This window comes from Centropristis striata, chromosome 5 (assembly GCF_030273125.1).
Source record: "Centropristis striata isolate RG_2023a ecotype Rhode Island chromosome 5, C.striata_1.0, whole genome shotgun sequence".
NCBI lineage: Eukaryota > Metazoa > Chordata > Actinopteri > Perciformes > Serranidae > Centropristis > Centropristis striata.
In genome coordinates, this window is record NC_081521.1 from 26,530,088 (window position 1) to 26,556,740 (window position 26,653).

Below are 26,653 nucleotides of genomic sequence, written 5' to 3' on the forward strand. Positions count from 1 at the left end.
CACTACATTTTGAGGCAAATATTGTACTTTTTACTCCTCTACATTTAGCTGACAGCTTTAATTACTTTTCAGGTCAAGATTTAAAATGAAAAACATGATACATTTAAAATTATTACCCATTTTTATAAATTAAACCACTTAAAAGTTTATTAGGTAGTTAAAATGAGCAGAGTGGAGTCATTTCACAGTGTGGTATTACTACTTTTTACTGAAGTAAATGATCTGAATACTTCTTCCACCACTGTCCTTTTTACTTCTTTACTTTTTTATTTTTTTAATATATATTTTTTTAATAATATTTTTTTTCCTGCGCTACTGCGCATGTGCGGCCCCTGTGCGCTACTGCGCATGTGCGGCCCCGGTTCGCTACTGCGCATGTGCGGCCCCGGTTCGCTACTGCGCATGTGCGGCCCCGGTTCGCTACTGCGCATGTGCGGCCCCGGTTCGCTACTGCGCATGTGCGGCCCGGGTGCGCTACTGCGCATCTGCGGCCCTGGTGCGCTACTGCGCATGTGCGGCCTTGGTGCGCTACTGCGCATGCGTGGCTTTCGCACATGCGCACAAGTGCACCAAGGCCACGCATGCGCAGAAGCGCACCGGGGCCGCGCATGCGCAGGAGCGAAGAAAAAAAAGAATGAAAAAAAATAATAAAAATAATAAATTTAAAATAAAAAAATAAAAATAAAAAATCGAAAAAAAAATTGAAAAAAATTCTAAAATTTAAAAAAAAGAAAAAAAAAATTAAATAAAAAACTATAAAAAAAATAAAAATGAAATTCATTATCATTATCATGTTTTTTAAATCTTTTTATATATGTTATTTACTTTATTTGTACCCAGAGGTAGATTTTGTTTGCAGTATAGAGTCCTCATACACACACACAAAAGAGGCACATATCACACATCATTCAACTTAAGACAGTGGGAGTTAAGAAATGGCAAGTTAAATAAAATTTTTAAAAAATTAAAATAAAAAATTATTAAAAGTTCTTACAGGTCCAGACTATACTTAGATATTGATGTGAACTAAAATACGAATAGCAAAAAAAAAAAAAGACAGAAAAATAAACAAAATAAGGTCAGTTAGTCATTTCACAGTGTGGTATTAGTACTTTTTACTGAAGTAAATGATCTGAATACTTCTTCCTCCACTGTCCTTTTTACTTCTTTACTTTTTAATTTTTTTTATTTAATTTATTTTTTTAATATATATTTTTTAATAATATTTTTTTTATTTTAATTATTAAATAATTATGCCTGCAACATGCCTGCGCATGCGCAGAAGCGCAACAGGTCCGTGCATGCGCAGTAGCGCGACGGAACCGTGCATGCGCAGACGAGCAACGGGGCCGCGCATGCGCAGAAAAATAAATAAATAATTTTAAAAAATAAGAAAAAAAATAAATCAATAGCAAAAATTAAAAATAGAAAAATAAAAATTCGAATGCATTGATATTACTATCCAAAACATTCACATCATAGACACTACCATTAAGTATTCCTGAACACAAAGAAAGTAAGAAAGAAAGAAAGAAACTAAGTTATTATAAGTTGTGTCAAACATAAATATTGTGTCATTTGAAGATGTTTTGATAAAAGTTGGAAAAATCCCGTTATCATTTCTATAGATTCTCATGTCATTGTGTACTTCATGAACATTTAATTATCAGCCTTTTTAATGTAGTTTACTCTTAGTGCTCATGTTTATAAGACTATGAATATGTTTAAAGCGTAATAGTCTCTCCAGATGCAGGAGTCTTAGTTATAAACATTTTATAACTTAATTTTTAAATTGATATTTACAATATAACAACAGACCAGAGTCCAAAAGGTGTGACATGAAAACGATTGGCTGCTCTAGCTGCAGTGTACCAAATTTGTTTTAAGGAATTATGCACTCTAAAGAGCACAACCTTATTGTATCCTTTTATGTGGGTCTGTTCACCAGTCATCATTCTTAAATCTCTAACTCCAACTGCTTTTTGCTACGTAATCTGTCTAATATTTCCGATAATCAGAAAAGAAAAGCAGACAATACTAAAGTTGGTCATGTCTGTGCCTCAGGCTAACAGTGACCTTTTCTTGAGGTTATCATAGTGGTAAAATCATATTGCTTTCTATCTTAAGTATGATCCAATTGGGTTCACAATGTGTATTATTTTCCTCACCGATCCGTTGTTTCCCACAATTTAATTTGTTTCAGGGCAGAAACAAATTCACTTCCTTTCAGGGCAACATTTTTGGAATAAATATATAAAAAACACACACATAAAGAACATGCTTAAATAGTCTTTATTTCATTTGATCCATCATATGTCCATGTGCTGTAACACCAGAACCAATGATGAGACAGTTTGTTGAAGCTGTAATACAGGAGGCCAGTTGTTGCACTTCATCCAGTGGGTCACATCTAGTTTAACAACAGAAGCTTTTGAGAAGTTTTCACTATTGTAAATTGAATATAATCAAAAACGTCTGACCAACCATTACAAACAATACTGTCAAACTTCTGACCAGCAGCTCTGGTTCGTGGCCTGCAGGGTTTTACTGCTCATCAGAGGGAAAATCATTCAAATGCATCTAAAGATTCAAGTACACTTCTTCCCATTAATCCCTATGTTCAGTCTATCTGCAATACATGCACATGGATAGATTGTATGACCCACCAACCCTCATTAAAAATATACATGAAAAAAAACTAGAAATTCTTCTTATCATCCCATATTGGTGTCTGTAAACAGTTCTTAGCGTTTTTTAAAGTTCCTTAAAAATCACACAGTACTGCTCTTTTAATAAATTAGAAGGTAAAATACAGTTATCCACCAGAAATGTTTCAAATGCATTTTCCTCTCAAAAAATATTCATACAAAGATGACAATATTACCCCTTTGAATTGATTTTCTTTATTAAGGATCTTCCTGTTGATGTGGTTTTATTTCATGGTGTTAAATTAAAATTTAATTAAAACACACTCACACAAACACCACACATTTTATTTTAGGGTTGCATTGTTTTGTCAGTTTCTGGTTTGGCAGCTGAAGAAGCCACTCTGGGTGTAAAAAGAGCGGACGACTGATGGAATAACGAGGCCGAGAGTAGAGGAAAGATTTTCCTGATCGCTTCTGTGGCCCTTTTTTTTTTTTGCTTTTTCTTACAGAAGTTGAGTCTCGAACATTAGACTTCAGAGGTTAAACTTCTGAGACTAACCGGGACTGGTTATGTCGTGGAAGAGCAGCTTTATGTGGAAACTGAAGTTTATAATTAGGATTTTAAAAGACTTTACTGCCCTGTCAAGGCACCAGGCAGCTGTTCAAACTGAGTATCAGAAACAATACCCATCAGCACCAAACATGGACGGCCTTCGCAGATCTCAAATGTACCATAAAGCTCCTAAATAAATGAGTCACAATGAGATTAATACTTTACTTTCTTTGTTTTTTTTTATATAACTGAAGATCCCCCTTTTTACTCATCTGTGTAATTAAGTTCAAGTTGTTTCAATCCAAAGTTAAAAAGGTTTTACAGTTTACATGAAGAATCTGCATTTGAAAAATACTGTGATCAATTGTTGCAAAACAGCATTTTTTTTTTTTAAGGAGGAACAGTAAAATTGCTTGTTGTTTGCCTTAGATTAAAGCTTAGATTAAATGTTGGCCGTCTTGACTGTGTAGTATTTGTTTGCAGGTGAAGAGCACAAGTGAAAAAGCCCTGTTGACAGTCTGACAGCTGAAGTGTTGAAGGCATCGTTTTGTTTCCATCTCAACATAGCCCAAGGAGTTCCTTGTATACTCATCCATTCACTCCATCCCCGTCCTCCTCTCACATGACGTCAGCCCGTTTGTCCCTGACTTTTTTCCTCTGTTTAGTCCTGACCTTGAAGGCAGCTGAGTTGAAAAGATGCTGTTGAAGAAAAAGATAAAGAGATGACACTTTTTTTTTCTTATTACACTGAAGGCCTGTTTTTATTAAGTTGTCCTTGCTGAATAAGCCAGCTAAAGAATGCAAACGGAGGACAAAGGAAATGCTGTCACCTTTTCAAATCGAGAGATCTTGTTGCCTTTGACAGTAGAGTCCAGGATGAGGGGCGCGCCAAGTCCGAAGATGTCTCTCAGTAGTGGGTTGAACTGCACCAAAACAAAAGAACAAACTAAAATGAATAACAGACTGAGGAACTGTTGATTTTGTTTTGTGTTTATGTTATGGGGAAACCTTCAACAGTCAAAGAAATGAACAGAATTGTGGAAAAACAGATGAGTGGAGCAAGCTGAATGTGTGCAAATAACAGCTCTGAAAATCCCCATTCACCTTCAAACTCAAATTAATTAACTGAAGTCATCTTACCAATACCTAAACTAGCATTTCCTTTATTAATGTGGCCTTATTGGATAAACAGTCATAGAAAAAATATTAGACCACCCTGTTGTTTTCTTCAATTTATTGTTCATTTTAATGCCTGGTACAACTAAAGGTACATTTGTTTGGACAAATATAATGATAACAACAAAAATAGCTCATAAGAGTTTAATTTAAGAGCTGATATCTAGATAATGATTTTGGCTATTATCAAGAAAACCATGGACAATGGCTAGATATCAGCTCTTAAATTAAACTCTTATGAGCTATTTTGTTATCATTATATTTGTCCAAACAAATGTACCTTAAGTTGTACCAGGCATTAAAATGAACAAGAAATTGAAGAAAACAATGGTCTAATAATTGTTTCCATGACTGTATTTGGCAGTACATAAGCACCATTTTGCTAAAATGTTGGATTTCTCATTTAAAGTGTTTGTGCATTATTGCTTAACCTATCTAACTAAAATGGAAGGAGTCTATCTGTGTTGTATGTTTTTCTCAACAACCGTTTGGCTTCACGCTGAGCAGGTGTATTGCTCAGGAAGTGTCGAGTGCCAGCTCATAAACATATTTATGAGTAGTGCATTATGTACAGACTGCGTGTTGAGAGGGGACCCGTGCTGGGTCATGTTGTTCAGCATTTCAAACATTTCAAGCATCAGCAATGTAACTGTCCCAATGAATGCTTTTGTTCCCAGACATAGCCTGGTTGAAAATAGCCAGCTGTTAGCAAAATGACACATGAACTCTAGCGTTGCGAAGGGACACACGACCATGTCATGGCATATGTATTGTTTAGGGCCCAAAAGGGCTGGGAGCGCTTGGACCAATTAATCGGCTATCACCAGTTGTTTGTTTTTTTTAGCAACTTTTAGGGGCAATTTTTGTCCTTTTTTATGCTAATGTTAACAGTCTGCAAGCCCTCATGGCAGATAAACATATATATATATATATATAGATATAAAGATATATATCACAGTCTGCCGCTGAAATTGGTCCTGAAGACAAATAACTTCAGGTGTTCATTTATTAGCAGTCACAACTTAAGAGATATAATTAGCAAACACAATACTTAATCAAAGGCACAAACATGTCATCATTTGGAAGTAGACTACTGTCTTCAGTGCGTTTCCTGACCTGTAGATGGTGTCTGACTCCAGACTCCAGGATCTCTTTGAAGGCATCGTAGATTCTTCTCCTCATCCAGCTGTCGATGTAAACGCTCTCCACTCCAAACCTGATCCTCTCCACGCTGAAGTCTTCATTCTGCAGGAGAAGAAAGGGGACATGACAGTCAAAGCCTGGGCAAATGTGAAAAATTCAAACATGAAATTAACCAATAGTTCAGGGACTGATTAACTAACATAGAAGTAAAATCATTGATTACAAATATCACTGTTGCAGCTTTGAAACATACCTCTATGTAATGAAGAACCTCTCTGAAGATGGAACGCTGTTTCCGCCTGTCGTTCTTGGCTCTGTGCTTGTTGCCGTCTGTGGCTAAACTCTTCAGACACTCACACAGACTTTCACTGTCCTCCACCTCGAAGTCCTACACACAAATGACATTAGTGCAGCACAGAAATAAGACTTTAAAATTGAAAGAAAAACCATAATCCATAGATATGGGTATAATGGTTAAATCAGTATAGACAGCATTTTTTATGTGCTCTCAAAGATTCAAAATTTAAGATTCAAAGTGTTATTATCATATGTACAGTAGAAAACCAATGTAAAAGTTAAAAAAATATACAATAAATATATGCTAAAAATGTGATAATAAAAAAGCAACAATAATAATAAAACAGTGCAAATGTAAGCAGTGCCATTATACATGTGCGAGTGCAAACTGACAATTTTACAGTCAGGTTCAGTTACATGGCGAAGGACAGTTATACAAATTAGTCCATGATTATAAAAAGGTACACAGATGTTTGTTTACCTCGTCTACATCTCGTCCCAGCTCCACCAGCAGGGCGATGGTCTCTCCCACTGCTATCCTGTAGTTGACGTCATTGCTCTCAAGGCACGCCTGCAGTTTGGGGAGGTGACTATAGAGGGAGAGAATCACTGTTGGTTACACTGAACTAAACTGAAGGGTTATGATACTATTTCGTCCACAGTGATGCATTCATTTTCATTGTGAACACAGCTTGTTTCACTCACAGGTCAAGCAGCACAGTCAGTCTGGATGCAGGACAGAGGGTGACGAGTAAAGACCAGGCCTGCAGGGCAGCAGTGTGGAGCCCTGGACTGCCGGGTTTGGGTGTGGGTAACGTTCCTTCTCTGTTGGGGTAGGAAGACATGAACACGCTCTCCAGAAGGGCCAACGACTTGATCAAGTCCTGGGGAGGTTCAGTGGTGATGATGAGAGGAAAACGAGAGAGAAAAATGTAATGAGGAATGAAAGCTACCAATGTGCTGTTATACAAAAACAATATTTCCCTGTAACACCAGCGAGAATTATGAGTGTCACGATGCATTCAGACTCAGAGAGCAAGCTGTTCTCACCTCTCCTTCTTCAGCTGTAGAGACATAACAGCACATCCCCAAAGCTCTGGCACACTGATGGAGACAGATGCAATCAAAGTCAAATAAGAAGACATTCAATGACACAAGGACAGACAAAGTGAATCTGTCATTTCCCTGATGCAAACTTGAGGTTTGCAATCATTAAAGCACGACTTATGACAAACTGCAGTAAAACTGCTACCATATTCAAATGCAAATTATTTTCAAAAATAACCTCAAGCTTAAAATTGTTGTTCTGTACTAGTTTCTTTATGCTTGCTGTTCAGATGCTTTGCTGGTTTTGACAACAGCTGGCAACTGCTGAGATAATTTAAAAAAAAAGGAACGGAACAGAAAGTCTATCACTCAGTCCTTTCAGCCTGTATTGTATTAGCCTGCTAAAGTCACGCTGTGCGTTTGCCCCTCAAGAGTCCCCTAAGCACTACCTGTGTTTTTTATGTCTTCTGTTTGTTTCCAAAATTGACAAGGTGGGCACAAAATAACAGCTCATAAGGGCAGCAAGACACTTAAACATCAAAGCTAAAACCTAACAGGCTGAGAGATTCTCTACAGTCATGGAAAAAATTATCAGACCACCCTTGTTTTCTCTTATTTCTTGTTCATTTTAATGCCTGGTACAACTAAAGGTACATTTGTTTGGACAAATATAATGACAACAGAAATAAGATAATTTAATTTAAGAGCTGATATCTATCCATTTTCCATGGTTTTCTTGATAATGATTTTGGTTATGATCAAGAAAACCATGGAAAATGGATAGATATCAGCTCTTAAATTAAACTCTTATGAACTATATTTGTTGTCATTATATTTGTCCAAACAAATGTACCTTTAGTTGTACCAGGCATTAAAATGAACAAGAAATTGAAAAAGAAAAGAAAAGGGTGGTCTAATAACTTTTTTTATGACTGTATATGTGGACAGTCCACCTTATAACTGAATTTGCTTAAAATCACAACCACAGAATGTGTCATATATTTTGAAGTGACCTTTCCCTTTAACACTGAACTGAATTTCTGAGCTATGACTCAATAGACTGTTAAACAATGGAGGTGAGAGTGAGGTCAGCTGGGTGGGAGAAAAGCATTGAGAATTTACACTCAATGAACCTTTAGCTGACCCAGATGTTGTTGGATTTGTTGTCGCTCTGCAAATTTTATTGTCACATTGCTGACCGATTATAAGCTGCAATCCATGTGACTCATTTTAGACCCGGCATTTACACATGTACATGTCAGTTGATATGCATTTCATGTTTCATTATCTGCTGTCATTTTTTTCAGGTGTTGCAAGAAGACATAAATGATGATATTCTGCAACTCCTGAATATCAGAGACGGTTTACGTGACTACTCACACTCTGGCGGGCTGCCATGCTGGCAGTGCTGTCAATCAGAATAGCGGTGAGGATGGGTCGAAGCATCTTGAAGCCCTCCTCTGCTTCGTCTCCACCCCCGAGCTGGATGCAGAGCAGGGTGAAGACTGTGGCTGCTGCTGCCTGCTCCTCTGCGCTGCCTGGAGGGAAAATAAAATGAATATTTGTTGACGGGCAGATGACCGTTTCTGTTTCACCTTCAGAAACAGAAGACTAAATGTTGAGACAAACCTGACAAAACATGATCCCTGTGTGATTATAAACAAAATATACACATGCAGCATCAACAAGTCTGCAGAAAGACCTACATCTAAAATGTAATGTAAATGTACCTTTTTTAAGGCTTCTTTCAAGGCAGTCGCTGGCGGTGAGGCGTCTCTCTGTGAGGAAGTCGTACAGCACTTTGGAGGAGAAGGCTTGTCGCAATGACTCGAGACCTGCTAGACGCGTCTTTGCACTGAAAGAGACAGAGAGAGAGAGATCGAGGGTGGTGTTATTGGGAAGATTCTTTTTAATAACATCACTTTCTCCAATATCTACTACAGCGACAAGATGAAAGTTCAAAGAAATAACCTCACCTCTTATCCATCAGGTTTTCTATACACTGCTTGAGTTTGTCTTCTGTTTCCTCCTGGGCAGTCAGCTCATCCACCTGCTCCCCTCCTGTATTCGGCCAGCCGACAAACACAAGATTTTGTTAAATGTATGCAATTAAGGATTTGTGCTATAAAAATGTTGGCTGCGTTCACTTCCTTTGGTGTATATAAGCAGTACCTTGGCTAATATTAGAGGCGGGGGGGATCGATACAGCATAGTATCGCATTATTTGCGTGGCAATATTATATCGATTCATGGCTGCCAAGTATTGATATTTAGTATTCCGACAGCCGTCAGTATTTCACCGTTTTTGGGATTTTTTTCTGGAGGCTGTAGGGGGCTCACTTTTAGGAATATACTGGGTATTGTGTCGGGAAGTTGTCGAAATAATGCTGCAAAGTTCGGCTTTTTTTATGTTCCCTTCAAAAAAATTCAGAGCAGTAAAGCTTAAAGTTGAGGAAAGTTTGAGAAAATGCTGCAGTTTTTGTCGTCCATACATGTTTGATATCAGTTAAGTTAAGTTTGACTGAATACTTTGTTGGTCAGTCTGTGGGTTTGACTCTCATTGTGGAGAAATAAGAAGACTGAAGTGAGATGAATAGACTGAGAATTTTCTCTTATTTGCCAAAACAATTCTTTCTTGATTGAATTTAATTTTGTGGACACAAAATGCAGTTAAAAAGTTAAATCAAAATATATTGTATCGCAATACTCACCATATCGCAAAATGTTTAAATCGCAATAAAATCGTATCGTGGGGCCTCTGGTGAATCACACCTCTAGCTAACATGATTCTAAAATTGTTATCGTCATGTACAAACCTGTGCCTTCGTCCAGTACAGAGGTGCTTTCACTGGCACTGCTACAGTGGCTGAGAATATCAGACATCAACTCATCATCGCTGGCACCAGACTCTCCTTTCACCCCATTTTTCATACCTAGAGAGAGAGAAAAAAAATAGTGAGACAAGGGAATAATGAGGGAGAGAGGGGGGGATGAGGACAAGAGTTGAGAAAGGAACGAGCAAGGGTTGTGTGAAATGTCCATGAGAAATATTAATTCACTGGCACATGAGCTCTGATTTTTGGGTTATGTCAAAGGAGCAAATGTGGATGAATCACAACTGAATCGTGATTTGAGTTACCAAACACAAGTCTGAATGCTGTTCTCAGAGTGGGTGAAAGGCAACAATGAGCATCTCTATCCTGACAGGCATCATGAGGAGTAACAAGCTCACCATCAGTGGTTGTTATGGCAGCAACAAAGTACAAAGAAAGCTCACCAGGACAGGAAACATTGAGCAATACAAGGTCAAAAATATATTAAAAGCTTCAATGTAGGTATTTCCTCTCTTTAAAAATGTTGTCTTGTTATGTGCCGTTTTTTTTCCTCAGGCTGCAATACAAGAGAGTGCAGAAACATCTTACTACTACTGATATTATTTTTTTACACAATATATAATGCAGAAAATTTTGATTTAGAAATGGTGTTAGCTACTCATTTTTAATTATATATATATATATATATATATATATATATTTTTTTTTTTCTTTTTTTTTCAGCAATTGGCCAAAACTGAACAGTAAAGATGTTGATTTAGCTATTCATTTTATTCATATTTATTCTTCATTTCCTCAGTTATGATTCATAGAATTGGCTGACAATGTAATGCATTGTTTGTATTATGTATAACCATGTTAAATATTATTTAAGAGAGTTCTATTTACAGAGTGGTGAAAAATCAGTGCACAACTACATAAAAAAATATATATTTTAATTCAATTTAATATTTTAAAAATTACTGATGAGTTTTCCCCCTCTTAAATCAGTATTGGCATCATTCTCATAAATCCCATATCATTCAGGCTCTACATCTTACAGTAGGATGCCGTCATAGACAAGAGCCCTGTAATAATAATTACATTTTGGTAATCGGACAGATGTTAGACAGGGTTTTGTTTTATTGGATGCATTTGCATCATTCAAAGTCTGGACAGACAGCTAGTTAACAGCCAGTTGTGATCTCTATAAAAATATAAAAATGGTCAAAATGTGTCAGCTGGTTAAATGTGGAGTGAAATTTAAAAAAAGCAACAAGACAGATCCCAAAATTACCCAGAATCTGGCTGGAGGCCATCTCCCAGCAGAGACGAATAGCAGGTTTAGGGAAGCTGACTGTAGGCTTACTCTGCTCAGCTGTCTTTCTGTGTCAGTAACTGTACACCAGTGGAGTTCTTCTTATACACGGACATTCACCGACACGCTCAGACTCACACACACCGGGATGAATGGCAAACACAAAATTCTGTCATCAATAAACCTTAACAGAGCCAACACTGAGGACTATTTTTGCACCTACTCTCCAATATGCCCACATCATGTTTTATTATCAATCCCTCCCACACAGGCTGATGTTCCCTATAATAACAATCAGGTCATAATGACAGGAAATAGCTGCTAACAGATGGATTTTCCATGAGGCAGTTCACCATCATCTTTAATTTTCTTACTGGTACCAGGGCAGAAATTAGGTGTTTTTTCTGTTTCAACAGAGCTCTGCGGTGTGTAACCCAGTATGAGAAGTGTGTCAGTTTGTTACACAGTCTGAACAACAACAGGGAGTAAGAGCCAGGCAGGCTAAGCTAAGCTAAGCTAACCCTCAGGTTCCTGCTGGCTCAGGACTTTCTACTGTTGGTGGGATTACTGGAGACCAGAGTGGCCATTCATTCATTCATTCAGTGTGTACGATCCAGAATGGTCAGACTATGTGTGTGTTCATGTTCGGGTCAACCAGGACAGTTGAGGTAACCCAGAAGTCACTTTTAGTGTTGCAGCAATGCAACATGGGAGTTGTAGTTTCGAGTTACTTTCTCAATAACAACTATTCAATTAATATTAATATTAGACTACCGGCCAAAATATCAAGTTTTTGTTATTCCACTCTGCTTTAGGTACAAGTTTAATGCCTAAACTGAATTTACAATAAATATGCAACTAGCCACAAATTTGTTGACATCTGTTCCCAGCTGTGCTCAACTATTAAAAACATTTCTGAGTAGAATTTAAATTCAAATGAAGTCTCAGAATATGTAAACTGAGCAGACCCAGTTGTAAAGTTGTTGTTGTTTGCTTGCTATTCTGCCTTTTCTTTCACACTGCAAAAGTAAAGCATTCCGGGTGGAAGTTATCTTCAGCCACGTGCTGCTGAATTTCTGCAGTGGCTGACAGTTGTACCATGTAAAGGACTATCATTTACAGCCTGTTCTTCTTAATTTGCTACTGCCGGGTAAACAGTGACAGCTGTTGTAAAATGTTTTTTAAAAACCTGTTTGGGCGCTGTTGTTTTAACTCTACAAATCTTACTGTTGGCTGCTGCTTGGGACATATTTTACAGTTGAGCTGACAGGATGGTTGCTGGACAATTGCACAATGCCAAAGCTGTACAGTACACCAACGTCATAATAGTTTCATGTTGGGTTACTATTAATAGCTACCTTCATGACTCACGTCAGTATAACACAGTCAGTTGTAAAAACGCGTTTGTGAGTGCTTATACTTCTGACCTGGCAACATAAAGTAAAGTCCCTAAGATGACTTAGAGATCATTAAAGTTGCTGTTTTTTTCTGATAACTTCATAAAAAACTGTTTTTCAGTGTTAAACCTGAAGGCAGCCTGTACAATACTGCTTTCCTTACGTAACATTCTGATTTCATTAATACAACTGCCTGCGGCCTCTCACGTTCACAAAGCTACCGCTGAGATAACAGCCCTGCAAGCTTGTATCAGTCACTCATTTCCCAGCTATGATCATCCTTGAACCCCCCTGGCCACGGAGCAGGTTACTCCCTCAACACACAGACACACACACAGCTCCACACCTTCCCACGCAAGCCTGCCCACACACAGCTCAGAATGGTAAAGTGTGAGCTCCCTGCCTCGGCTCACGTGTCGTCTCCACTTTGCGACTTTCTGCTTACATAGCAATCACCCAAACAGCTCCAGCAGTCAAGTCAGTCCCTGAGGGAGAGGATCTGCTGACGGACAAATCAGAAGTCCAAGCCAAAGGCGTGGAAGCTCGTTCCCCTGGCTGTGGGCTTGTTGTAGTAAAAGCTTAGAATTAGGCAAAGTAGACGGTGATGAAGTAAGACTAGATATAGTCTTATATATAGCAGCCAGTTGTAAGTGAAAGGGATGGGCGGATGAGAGGGTCAGATGTGGATAAACTTAATCTAGTTTTGTGCGGGGGTTTTTTTAACATCAAACTCACCATGATGGTGTCGTGTTAACTCAAGGCGTGACATAAATGATGACTTTAGAAACACAGACAAAGTGATTTTAATGCCACTGTGCTGAAAACCACATAGAGGCTGTGGTTAAGGCAAGTCAGTCAGGGCAGGAAGCAGCCTTGGCAGGTATTGTATGAGGGAGGGACAAGTTAGAAATTTCCAGCGCAGGTGAAAAAAACACACAGTGAGTTTAGCCGTGAGACGCTGGTGGGTTGGTGGGTTCATGCACTGCAGTGAGGTTCAGAGGCTTCTTGAGGTGGAGACGGTGGGGTCAAACATCACAGGAGTTACCTTTCAGTGAGGCTTTAGCCGACAGCTGCAGCTGAAGAACCTCCTGACGAAGCGAGCCTGGAGATGACGTATGGACGGAGGAATGAATGGGTGGATGAATAAGGAGTGTGTGGATTGGAGGGCGGATGCATGAATGAATTGAGAGATGGGTACAATGTAGGAATGATCACGATAGAGAAGAAAACATCAGAAATGAGGTCCATTTTCTGTTCATGAAACTTTGCATTGCAAAATACTGAGACACAATTAACAATACAGCACAATCAGAAGCCTTAAACTAAAGTTAAATGTAATAAAATGAAGGGAAAAAAACACCATATACTACTATTAGACAAGTTATCCCCACACCCGTCTATTTTTACTCTTCAGCAGAAATCTGCAACCCTAAAAATGTGTATATGTGTTAGTGTGTGTGTGTATATTGGCGCTGGCACGTGTGTGCTTCCCGGGCTACGTCACTCTCAATAAAACGTGAGGGGGCTGTAACGCCCTTACAGGCACATGCATGGTCCGCAACACTACTGTGCAATGATAAAAACGTGTAACTATGACCCCAAAGCAACAACTTGCAACTCCACGTAAACGAAATCAAATAGTATGTAATTGTGCACTGTAAGACCCTGTTCCACTTGTTGTTCTTCTCCAATAGTTTTTTTTTTTAAAAGGCATGACATTGCTGCTAAAAATAACATATGGTTAACCCTGTAAGTGTAGCCTAAGCAATAATCAGGGTCCTGGACGCTAGCAGAAATCATCACCTAACCATAAATTAACAACACTTTTAGGGCAATTCTTCAATGATTCTGCACGTATATTAACTCACCGGCTTCAACATAAATATCACAGACACATGCAGAGTGCTCTGCTAAGCTGCAGCACTAATTATAAGCCACATGGCAGACTGGGAAACCAAGTCAAGTAGCTAAAGTAAGAGGAGCAACAAGCTGTCCTACTGGTATATTATTCATGTAATAATGCAAAGATACCCGAACTGCTCCCGCTCAGTTAGTCTCGCTCTCAGGTGTGGCGATAAAGCTTTATCAAGACTTTCATCCTAGCTGCTATATTCAGTCATTACACTGCTGCTGGTTTCTTGGCAGACATTGGATGGTTAGCTTGACCGCTACTGCGACACTTACCGGGTTTGCCAGAGCCACGTTTCCCCTTTTTACTCCGTGGCATTTTGAATAGCGCTTTGATCCACAGTTCACAACAAAGCTAGCTGAGGTTAGCTAGCTGAAGTTAGCCTGGTTTTAGTCCAACTGTCAAGTCCGCTCCTCGCAGATGTGACAGTTGTTGTGGAGGTGGCAGCAGCAGAAGGCTGCAAGGTCTCCGTGGTTTATCTTAACAGCCGAGTAAAAAAAAGCTCCCAAAATTACACCTTCTCTCACACTTTGGTTGACACTTTGCCTGCCGTTGGCTAGCGTCCTTTACGAGCAGCCGACCACAGCACGTTCAGCAACTCCCCGCTTTCTTCAGTCAGCACAATAAAGAGTTGTCCGGTGGCGAAAAAGTCACTTTCTTCAACGGCTTTAAATATGTATTATCTATGATTGTCCCCCGGTAATCTATATCTAACACCAGGTTGAGATAATGAGTATTTTCCAAAGTGTTTGGGACGGAGTTTTGAGCACGCTGCTGTCGCCAAGTCCACCATCTTCCTCAGTAACTACTGAACAAACCGGCAGGCGGGGTTGCCAGGTTAGTTCTGCTAGCATCCCCCGTTTCCGGTCTCCAAAACCAACCCCAGACATGATGAATGAAGGTCTTGTTTTTTGACGAATGTGAATTTAATAGAAATGGTCAAATTCTCTTAGAATGAACCAAAGAGTTAAAAGGATAAAAAGTCAGCATAGTAGAAAAACAGTCAGAATTGTTAGAAATGAAACAATACTTTAATTCACGAAGGTACTTCTTTTTTTTCTTCTTTTTTTTAATCATTTGTGAACTTTCTCTTTAACTTGTTGCTCAGTTTATTCTCTATTTAATTAACAGTTTGTCTTTTTACCGTAAGTACCTCTGGAAGTATTGTAAAACCAGAGTCAAATTCCTTGTATGTTGTGCTTGGCCAATAAATCTGATTCTGATTTTGAGATAGGAATGGCAAAATTGAGAAAATTAATTGCAATATTTTTGACGAAATACCTTTTATTGAATTATATTTTGATATTATTGTATCAAATATTGTAGGGTTGACTATTGGTGCTTTCACAACATATTCACACAAGATTTTCTATAAGAATTATCAGAAATGTGGGTATAATTATTAAGTGGGATAAAGGCAAGTAATAGAACAACTAGTACAGTCTGGCAAGTTTATAAAATAGCATAATTGTAAGTAATAATTCATTATTAAACCTTTAACCAGGAAAAGACAACACTTACGGTATCCAAAATCTGAGGCAATATCTAGTGTCATACCACAACATTGATATAATATCAATATATTGGGAAGTCATACTTTGAGATTGATTTTTACCATTAAAGTCAGAATTTTGAGTATTTGCTTTTCTTTTTAAACTTTTGCAAATATTTTCAAACCGACACTGCTTTATGCCAGACTGCCTGACCGCAGAAATGTGAAGAGGAATGCCATTGTATAAAAAAACATTTATGCAATCTTATTTTTATATCAGTGTTTATTTCACTATAAAAATGACAGCAGGTCATGGGAAATTGAAATAGTCTTTAATAAAGAGAAGATATTTTTTCATTTCAAAATTCAATTCAACATTAAAATCCAGTGATGCAAAAAAGTGCAACTTCTAGACAGAGCTACCTATGAATCAGCAGTATTATTTCCATATTAAGTAAGTCATTATTTTAACTAAATAATACATTCAGAGCTTCACAGAAAGTCAAAACACAATGAAATTACATTTCATTAGTTGTCAGAAAACACACACATAATTGACAATTAACATGTTTTCAAGTTAAGTTATCATTGTACGACATGTAGTGTAAATTTCTATCAGGTTCATCATATTATCATAGTGTAAACAGTCTGGTCAGATATTAGTCTGATGTTGAGATCAACAGAGCAGACTAGAACTCATTAAAAATCCCTCCAAAATAGAACGACATGTAAAAATATGCTAATTGGCACATTTGTGTCAGTTTGCAGATTTCACATTAGTGTTTTGTGTGAAGGGTTGTTGTTAGCTGGTCCTGTCTGACCTCCCTTGATCAAGCTATACAACGAACAATAACATGAATGAAAATTTGGATCTGTTGTATTTAAAAGACCTTGAAAAAATGCAGACTTGTCGTGATTTAACGTGGGAAAAAAACACCATTTGGAATCTCTTTATTTTGGTCCAGCAGTTATAAAGTAAATGGTCATGTTTCATTAGCAAAACCTATATTCTACTACAAAACATTATTAGAAACCTTGTGTTAAATGGATCCACACAGCCTCACTGTCTCTGTTCTTACTAAAACTGCAATAGGTTGATTCAGTTTAACCTGCTGTCGAAGAAACAGAACTTGATCTATGAACCATGTTACCATATCATCTTGGCCCATACAGTCATACATACATTCTCAGACTCAACAATACTGCTTGTAATTTTTCCAGCACACATGCTGTATCTTATAATAGTCTCACTTTTATTATTATTTTCACCAATGAAGACATTCAGTCTTACTTTGGTGTTGCATTGCTGGAGGTAAACAGAGGGGGCAGAGTGGAGGAATGTTCCAGTGTGTGTGTGTGTGTGTGTGTGTGTGTGTGTCCCTCCTATCCAGAATAGTAGTTGGTGGGGACGAAGGGCATCTTGCTGACGGTTGCAGGCACTGCTTTCTTCCTGACCTCGACCTGGATTGCCGTTTCGTTCTTAGCGAATGCGGCGTCAACATAACCCATGGCTATGTTCTTTTTTAGGCAGGGAGAGGGGCAACCGCTGGTCACCTCACCTAAAAAAACAAGAAAGAAAAGAAGAGGTAATACCCTCAAATGCTGGGACTTGAAATCATAATTATTATTATTTTCAATTTTGCTGTATGCTTGCAAAATAATATATGAAAACATGTTAGAATTTTTTTTAGAATAATTTATATTAATCACATCTATATGGTAATGTTATGTATGATGTCAAATTGACTTTAAATTAAATTTGATATAATAAAGCTACAATGTGTGGGATTTAGAAATATGTTACTCTGGCGCCCCCCAGTGGTAGCATCATATAAGACTATAAAAATTCAATATAAAAATATATTTTTTTTGCTTGTCTGTGGAGGTGATTTGTGTTATTAAAGCCATAGGTTTTAAACTTAATACTGCAAATTTAATTTCACATTTATTCAAGCAGTGATTTCCTTTAAAACTGAAATACAGAGGCACCACAGCTCTCTCTTGTCCACCACTTCCACCATGTTTGCTTTCTGACCTATGACTTTTCCATCAGGGCTGAGTATAGGCGTGTGTTGTCTGACGGGGGGCCCGACGGACACCAGGCCGACTCTCTTCCTGGCTGTCTTGGCTTTGATCTGAGGTACAATAATGTCAGCGCCGGGGAAATCCTTGGCCTGACGCCGACGCTTTCCTTCATGTGAGAAAACAAAGCAGCAGAGTTGATACATAGAACAGACTGCACTGTGTATTTTAAAGCTCAAGTCCAGTAGTACATGTTCCACTGTGTTCCCCAGCTAGTCGCTAACTGTGTCTGTTATCTGTTTGGTGTTGAGCAGGTAGTGTACAGAGCCTCTTAACAGAAAAAACTGGCTACAGTGGCTGCAAAGAGCGAGGAGAGTGAACCCAAACAGTGAAGTTTCAGTCTGGACAGCTAAACAATAAGCTGATGTTCTATTAAGCGGGGGAATATCCAGCTTTGGGTGATATTTCTCTAGGTTCAATCAATACAGTTTTATCAGAAAAATATCAATCATTGCAGCATCAATTATAGCAGCTTATTAATTCTTACAAAAGACTACAAGTAAAAACAACAATTAGCTGTTCTGCAGTGAGCTTTGTGTCAGACTGTTTATTGGCTGGTGTCCGCTGGTTGCCTGGTGACTAGTTCCAGCCAAAAAAAAATCTGGCATACAGCTCCTGTAAAACAGCAAATAGTTGTTTTTCTAACATGTTCATTAGTGAGCTCTGGCAGTTTCCAATGCTTCCAGACATTATGCAAAGCTAAGCTAATATTACTGCTGGCTCCAGCGACATATTTCATGTACACGCATGAAAGTTAAAAGGATAGTTCGGATTTTTTGAAGTGTGGTTATATGAGGTACCTACCCACAGTCAGTGTATTCCATGTAGAAGATGATGGTTTGCATGTTCCCAGTTTGGAGAACCAGATGGGCGCTTCAGGCAGTAAACAGACTGCAGATGGGGACTGTCATAAAACATATTTTAACCACCTAAACAAAGGCCAGCCATAAAAATGTTATACCCATTTATGTGTATGCTATATTAACCATATATCCACCGATTTTTCCTATGCATATGCGCATAGAGACTTGATTCTGACCAATACACAGCTGATCTGCAGCCGCGCTTATGCGTAGGAACATGGAAGTTCTACGATTGAGAAAAAGTAGTGCCAAATAAAAAGAGCTGTGGATAGCAACAAAAATTGGTGGAAATATTATAAATATAGCATACACATAAATGGGTATAACATTTTTAGGGTTAACCTTTGTTTAGGTGGCTAAAATACATTTTGTGACAGTCCCCATCTGCAGTCTGTTTACTGCCTGAAGCGTGTCTGGTTCTCTAAACTGGGTAAATACCTCATACAACCTTACTTCACCTCAAAAATCTGAACTATCCCTTTAAATCAATCTTTTTAAGATCCTGTGGTGTTCTGTGCTGGTCTTCAGTCTACAGCTGAAGGTGCTCCTATAGGAGCTGAAGGAGCTATAGGAGATCTAACTATCTGCTTCACAAAAGAGTATATGAAAGAACTGACATGTTGAATCTCCACAGCCTTCTCCAAAAACAAATCTAGTTAGATAAAAAATTTTCCCCAAAAAAATCTGTAATAAACTTGAAAATCGTACCTATGGTCCAGACGAGGGTGGCCTCCACAGGTGTCGTGGTCTCATCTATGTCGTTGCCATAGAGACAAAGCCCTGCCTCCAGCCGCAGACTATCTCTGGATCCCAGGCCTGCCAGCTTCACCTCACTGTCAGCCAGCAGCTTCTCCGTCAGCTCCACCACTCTGGACTGAGGGACGGAGATCTGGGACACAGAGACAGACAGATTGTAGAGCTAGGTCTCCATCCAAGAAGTTTTAATGGAAACTATAAGTAAACTGCGGTGGTGGAGGGGTTCAATAAGATATATTAGTAATAAACAGATGACGTATACAAGTAATAACAGTGTGTAGTGTAAATAAAAGTGTATAGTCATTCTATTTTCTACATGTTTACTTACTATGTTAAGGAAGCCAAAGCCCATTTATCTGAGAGATCTGACTAATTAGCATCTGATTTTTGGAGACTAATTGTTCATGGAATAAAAACTGAGTGAGTCAAGTGAGTCTCAGCACTAAGGTAAAGATATGTTTCTGTGAAAGAATATTTCAGATAAAGAGAAGCAAACTCCCACATTTCCTTTGTAAGACAGATAAAGACCCGCCCACATCAACTCAAGCTACAGGAATCCAGCAGAGTGGGCTGATAGAGAGAGAGAGAGTGAGAGTGAGAGTGAGAGAGAGAGAGAGAGAGAGAGAGAGAGAGAGAGAGAGAGAGAGAGAGAGAGAGAGAGAGAGAAGATAAATCTATTAATCTGAAACCAGACTGCAGCTTCTTCCAAACAGAATAACTAAAGAGTGTTTAACCTATTTGTACACGCCTCTGAAATCTTGTATTGGTGGAAGTGTTTTCTGGGTTTGTCTAAGCACAACTGAAATGTGAGTTTCTCTTATCATCCAGTCATGGAAAATGATTAGACCATTGTTTTCTTCAAGTTCTTGTTCATTTTAATGCCTGGTACAACTAAAGGTACATTTGTTTGGACAAATATAATGGTAACAACAAAAATAGCTCAAAAGAGTTTAATTTAAGATGTATCTAGTTTTGGGTAGACACAGGGCTACTGTTGCAATACACTTCATTGGCAATGTTTGAAAGCCCATGGCTGCCTTTGATCAAGGTCTCCATCAGAAAAAAAGGGGGGAAAAATGGAGGAATGAAGCAAGCAGAGAGAGAGATGCTCACCTCCACCCCGTCCTCTCCAGTGTATCCACAGCGGGTGATCCTGCAGCCTGGAATACCAAAGACAGTGGCCAAGGTGGAGGTCATGAAGGTCAGCTTACTGAGGTCCTCTTTCAGTCCCTTCTGGAGCACCTGAGACATGGATGGACCTGACAACAAAACAGATAAACTATCTGCATAAACATGGAGGGTCCTATACACATTAAGGGAAAAGCGAAAAAAACAAAAGATTCAGTAAAGGGAAAAAAAAGGAAAACAAGAAGAAATGCAGACAGCAATAAATGATAGGCTGACATGTGGAAGCAAAAAGATCTAAGAGAATAGGTAGAAGGAAGTAGGGATGGAAATAATTAATCGATTAATGGTCGTTAAGAATTTGGTCGATCATTTGGAATTTTTAATCGATCTGTGTATTTTTTAATTTAAAATGTATCAATTCTACGTGAATAAGCCAATGAGCTGAGAATTAAGTTGGATAAAGCTACAGTTTGCAAAGAGAAAGTTGCAGTAACAATTGGGCGGCTGTGGCTCAGTTGGTAGAGTGGTCGCATACTGAACGGACGGTTGGTGGTTCGATCCCTCACCATGGCAGCCTACATGTCGAAGTATCCTTGAGCAAGATACTGAACCCCAAACTGCTCCCGATGCTGTGTTCATCAGTCTGTGAATCAATTCCCAAAGGTGGCAGGTGGCACCAGTGTGCCCTGGTAGCCTCGGCCACCAGTATGAATGTGAAAACAAGAATATTAATTTGAGCAAAACTATCTTACTATTCAACCTTGCTAGCATGAATTACTGAGTTTAATTTTATCCAAAACTATTAAACACAAAACACATTTAAATATGCAAGATTACTGTGAAAACTAACCTCATGCCTCTTCGGGGGCTAAAACATAAAACATTGAACTCCTTGACGTTATCTTTACAGTATCATCTAACTCATCGCTTGAGTTAGTTTTATAATCGACAGGAAGTCTCTTTTCGTCCTTTCAAAATAAAAGCATCCATTATCAAAACAGGCTTTTGCCAAGTACTGTATATCTTTTTGCCCATGTATGCATGTTTTATACATAATGGAGAACGTATAAAAACATAGCTATTAATCGATTAATTGATCGTAAAATAGTGTTATAGATGCTGGAGTTGGTTTCTTCCGAAGGCCCACCCCTAGAAGGAAGACAGAAAGAGAGGAAGGAAGGAAACAACAGAATATAGGTGGATGAAATGAGCAAAGGAAGACTGAAGAATACTTTACCTTGCACTGCGATCAGCGCTTCATCAAGGAACTCCAGATCCACATCAAAACCTGCAGCTTTGAACTCTGCCAGTCTGGCCTACAGGCAACACACACACACACACACACACACACACACACACACACACACACGGTTGGTGTGTAGGGTGGAGGTCAGTGAGGTATGGAGGGGAGAGGGCATGGAGGGAATTGTAGGTCAGGAGGAGTTTGTATTCAATGCGTGATTTAAGTGGGTGGCAGTGAAGGTGGAGGAGGGTGGGGTTGATGTGATCACTCCCCCAACCTGTCTGTCTACACTGAGTCTCTGTCTGCGGTTTACCTTCATATGAAACGAGTCCTTGTCGGCGCAGCCAGCGTTTGAGACAACGTAGAGGTAGCCCAGGTCTGTCTTTGTCACTATGAGGTCATCGATGATCCCTCCTTTCTCAGTGGTGAAGAGAGACAATGTACCCTGAAGGTCAGGGAGGGGAAAGAGAAAGATGAGTGGGTGCACATATTACCTATTTAATGACTTTGTTTACAATAAATGTGACTTAGATGATCCAAATATTTTTCAGGTTTTTTTTCATCTGGATTTTATCAAAGATCTATTCAAACAAAGCTCATTTCTTCATTTTTTGTGAAATTCTGAAATGATTCAAAAGTGGACAACTCAAAATCAGGACTTATGGCTAACTTTAAATATGGTCTGCATTTTCAGTCAAATTATATTTTGATTATTTTAGATACTATGTCATTATAAGTCAGCCTAATAATGAATACTTAGTCAGTTCAAACAATTTGCACATTTGCTTGAGATGCGTCAAACTCTTCACCCCACAGTCAAACAATTTAATTTGCTTTTCCCAAAACAGATGCCAGTGTGTTCATAGTAAATAAGCAAAACGCATGTGCAGCGTTTCAGGTCTGATTCTACCAGCAATTTTAAATATCACTCATGCAAAAAATATTTTAAAATGTATTTATTTAAGGTGCATGTTTGCTGTTTGCTTTCCATGTTTTAATATATGTAGGTGGTTTCCATAAGGCAAGGAATTGGTTGCCAATTTCTCAAAATGTAAAAAAATCTGAGAACTAATTTTAATTAGCTTTTCTGACTCATAAGATGTGTTTTTTAAAAATGTGAACATAAACGGAAGAGGTCCCTTAAATGCCACAATCTGTTGATTTTTCTGTTAACACAAACAAAAAAACGAAACATGTACACGCTTTTTCTTTAAAGCATCTATGCCATTCTCCTTAACTCATAAGTTTATGTAAGAGTCCTTCAGCTCATTGTTTTGGTCTTCAGGCCAACTCTACTGTTTTGTTTCACTCTCACTGCTTTTATAGGCTTTCAAGATGTTTTCAGCTAAAAAAAAAGGCCCAAAATCCACTGTACACTACCTTCTCAGCACCAATGAGCAAACAGACAAAGATAAAAAGTAGCTGGTGAACATAGTGGTGCATTTAGTAGCTAAATAGTCAAATATTTTCTGGGTTGGTGGAGACCAAAACAGAGCTAATGGAGAGATAATACTGGACTGTGTAAGTGGACAAAAAAAATCAGTTATTGCAGATTCAACATGAAACAATCCTTCATCTCACCTGGTTGTCCTTGAGTTCTGCAATATCTGCAACTACTAGAGACTCCATAAACTTCACCCTGTCTTTGCCGTGGACTTTGGACTGACAGAAAAGAGGGAAAAAAACATTTAGACACAGCAATTACAATTTTTTCCTGCTGGGTCGTGTGTACTCTATGTAATTCATGTTGTAACTCATCTCACCTGCAGCATGTGGCTGACATCAAAGATGGAGCAGTGCTCTCTGGTGTGCATGTGTGAGGCGATGTGACTGTCTTTGTACTGTACTGGCATACTCCAGCCTGCAAACTCCACCATCTTTCCCCCATGCTCCCTGTGGAAGTCGAACAGCGGAGTCTTCTTCAAGGCAGCCTGGGAAAATAAACATTATACTGAGTGTACAAAACAATAAAAAAAAACACAGAGAAAACAGGTAGTGGATTTTGATACATAAATTATAATTCCAACTGGCTGAAATAATGCATCTTAAATGTGTTACAAGTTTTAAATATCTATGCAGTCATTAAATCATTAGATGTCAGTGATTGTACAAGCGTTTCTAAAAATGTGTGTCATTTTGAGATAATTGGCTTAAATCAATGCCTGCATTCACACAGCAAAGCTGCCAGCGAAGCTGCTGTTGAACACAATGTGCTTTTATTTTTAGTTCTTTAATTGCGTCTTTTATTTTATCCCCATTCAATTTGCATACAGCTAAACTATACGGTGCTCATGCTTCGTCCATAGGACATGCACGTTAGCATTCTGCAAAAGTGGTTCGCAACAGTGAGATGTCCAACAAGAAGGATGGACAAGAAAATGTAAAAAAAAAAAGGAAAGGGGGGTCTGAAACAGGAACCAGGCATTAGAGATGCAGGCTTCTGAATGTAATACAGTGTTTGGACAGCAGCAGCCACAGCAAGGCTATTTTTAAGGAGCAGATTGAAGTGATAAGATGGACATTAAATTGTTTGATTGAATTGCTTATCACACTTTTTTTGTTTTAAAGTAAAAAAAAAAAAAAATACTTTTTTTTGGCAGCGCAACTTGCTGCTACTTGGTTGTTATATGGTATTTTTCTAAACTTTTTCCAAAAAAAAAAGTAAATAGTAGTAGTAGTCAGTGGTGGAATGTAACTAAGTACATTTACTTAAGTACAATTCTGAGGTACTTGTACTTTACTTGAGTATTTTCATTTTATGTAACTATATACTTCTACTCCACTACATTTTGAGGCAAATATTGTACTTTTTATTCAACTTCATTTAGCTGCCAGCTTAATTACTTTTTCAGGTCAAGATTTAAGCCAAAAAACATGATTAATTTAGAGTGATTAGTTCTGAATGCAGGACTTTTACTTGTAGTGGAGTAATTTCACAGTGTGGTATTAGTACTTTTATTTAAATAGGGGATCTAAATATTATTTCCACCACTGGTAGTAGTAGTATATTGAATAAGTTCAAAGATGTACAGTATATACTTGTCAAACTGTAGAATGATAGATCAGATCTTTGTTACATTCCTGTATTGTACTATTTGTGCCCCGAACCTCTGACCTTCGAACCCTCCAGTGAAGGGGTCTTATCAGTGCAGCTGCAGAAATGCATTATGGGGCAGAGTGTGTGTCGGCACTTTACATAACACTCAATTGCTTTTTACAAAACTTTTCAGGTCCAAAGTCGGCCATTAATTTGAATGAACAAAGGAGAGGTGGCACATACACTTAATGAGCTACTACAGAATCAGATTAGGGCTTGCAGCCACATGGTTAGGACTTTAGTCTTTTTACCGCTTTTGCTTCATGCAACACTAAAAGATAAAGCTTAACTGACATGCTTTACTGATAATCTAGAGAAATTATATTCAGACAAGAGCTTTATCTTTGCAGAAACTGTAAATTTTGAGCCACGCTACTGATCGTTTCATTCACAACCTCCTCAGTGAGTGCAGGAAGGAGGATTCTGAGTGAGTGATTGAATAAATGAATCTGGGTAAGGCCACACTACTGTAGAGTCAGTCACTCGTGGTTTTAATAAAATCATGTTGTGCAGCTCAGTGGAGTGAAGCAGGCAGAGGGAGGGAGGGAAGATAGGACAGTCTGCTGGGACAGATGTACATTATGTCTGCATGAACTGACTGCGGCTGGGACACTCTAATGTCTTTATTGTAATATGCAAAAACAGTAAAAGAGCCAGTGATTTAGTCGTTGGTTTTTGGTACTGGTAATGTTCAAATATGATGGACAAAATACTTCCAACAACACCCACTGTAAATCTAGCATTGGCATTCTCTGGGTTCATATTAACCTTATTCTGAGGACAATTAACACGTTATACAACTAAACCCTTCATTCATTTTATGATGAGACATACAGCAACATATCAAAACACTTAGTTACTGTAAATAAATTGTATGATTGGAATATTGTACTGATAAAATGAAAGATTACAACTTTAAGGGTTAGATTGCTGATTAATGCAACACTTGATACAATGTCTGCCCAAAGCAACACATGCTTATTCCAGTATCAGTCAGAAAACTGTAATTAAGCTGCTTTTACCAAACTATTGCACACGTACTTTGGATAAGTTGTAGCGAAAGTTCATCGTGCAGCGACACTTACCTCTGCACTTGAAACCTGTCTCTTCCCCGCACATCCAGCTCCAGCGACCCGCAGCAAACCGTCCCGGGAAGCCCGCAGACCGACCCCCGGACCCCCGACGCCAACCAGCAACCGAGCCCACATCATGCCACCCGAGTCCCCGCTGAAGCCTCACACAGACACACAGGATGCCACTTCCGCTCCTACTAAACTCTCTGGACTCAAACACTCTGGAATCTCTGCTCTTCTGGCAAAAACACATGAAGCGGAGCGGCAGCGATTGGAGGAAGGAGCAAAGGCTTGTGGGAGATGTAGTTGATAATTTCCCCTGGCGCACGAGTTTACTGTTTGATAAGCCTCACACAGCTACTAGATAATAAAGAAAGAGCCATAGTGAAAGGCATATCTACTACAAATTAGATCATATGGATGACATACAAATTAGCCTTAGCTATTTAGGTTTTTTTTAGTTTTAGCTTTTTCATTTCGAACATGTGCGAGTAACACAACAAAGTAAACTGAAAAACAAACAAATCCAATGAGAATAATCAAAACAACAAAAGCAATAGTCGAAACAAAAGCAATAATGTGAAAGCAACATTTCCGAAAAGGAGAAGGATGAAGCAT

The 26,653-nt window shown here is 38.5% G+C and overlaps 2 protein-coding genes across 2 annotated transcripts; both read right to left on the minus strand.

Moving 5' to 3' along the window:
• Positions 1–2,278: 2,278 nt before the first annotated feature.
• On the minus strand, positions 2,279–15,134 carry ifrd2 (interferon-related developmental regulator 2). Its single transcript, XM_059334133.1, has 12 exons — positions 14,577–15,134; positions 9,681–9,797; positions 8,841–8,925; positions 8,595–8,719; positions 8,245–8,402; positions 6,868–6,921; positions 6,523–6,701; positions 6,299–6,407; positions 5,774–5,908; positions 5,494–5,622; positions 4,032–4,124; positions 2,279–3,900 (listed from the first exon to the last, which is right to left on the minus strand). The coding sequence occupies exons 1-12, from the start codon at positions 14,617–14,619 to the stop codon at positions 3,820–3,822; spliced, it is 1,308 nt and encodes a 435-aa protein (XP_059190116.1). The 5' UTR covers positions 14,620–15,134; the 3' UTR covers positions 2,279–3,819.
• A 944-nt stretch (positions 15,135–16,078) lies between these two features.
• On the minus strand, positions 16,079–26,552 carry amt (aminomethyltransferase). Its single transcript, XM_059334134.1, has 9 exons — positions 26,048–26,552; positions 23,629–23,796; positions 23,447–23,527; positions 22,179–22,310; positions 21,860–21,938; positions 20,608–20,753; positions 19,447–19,627; positions 17,829–17,984; positions 16,079–17,352 (listed from the first exon to the last, which is right to left on the minus strand). Exons 1-9 carry the CDS (start codon positions 26,171–26,173, stop codon positions 17,177–17,179), a joined length of 1,245 nt encoding a protein of 414 aa, XP_059190117.1. The 5' UTR covers positions 26,174–26,552; the 3' UTR covers positions 16,079–17,176.
• Between the last annotated feature and the right edge of the window lie 101 nt (positions 26,553–26,653).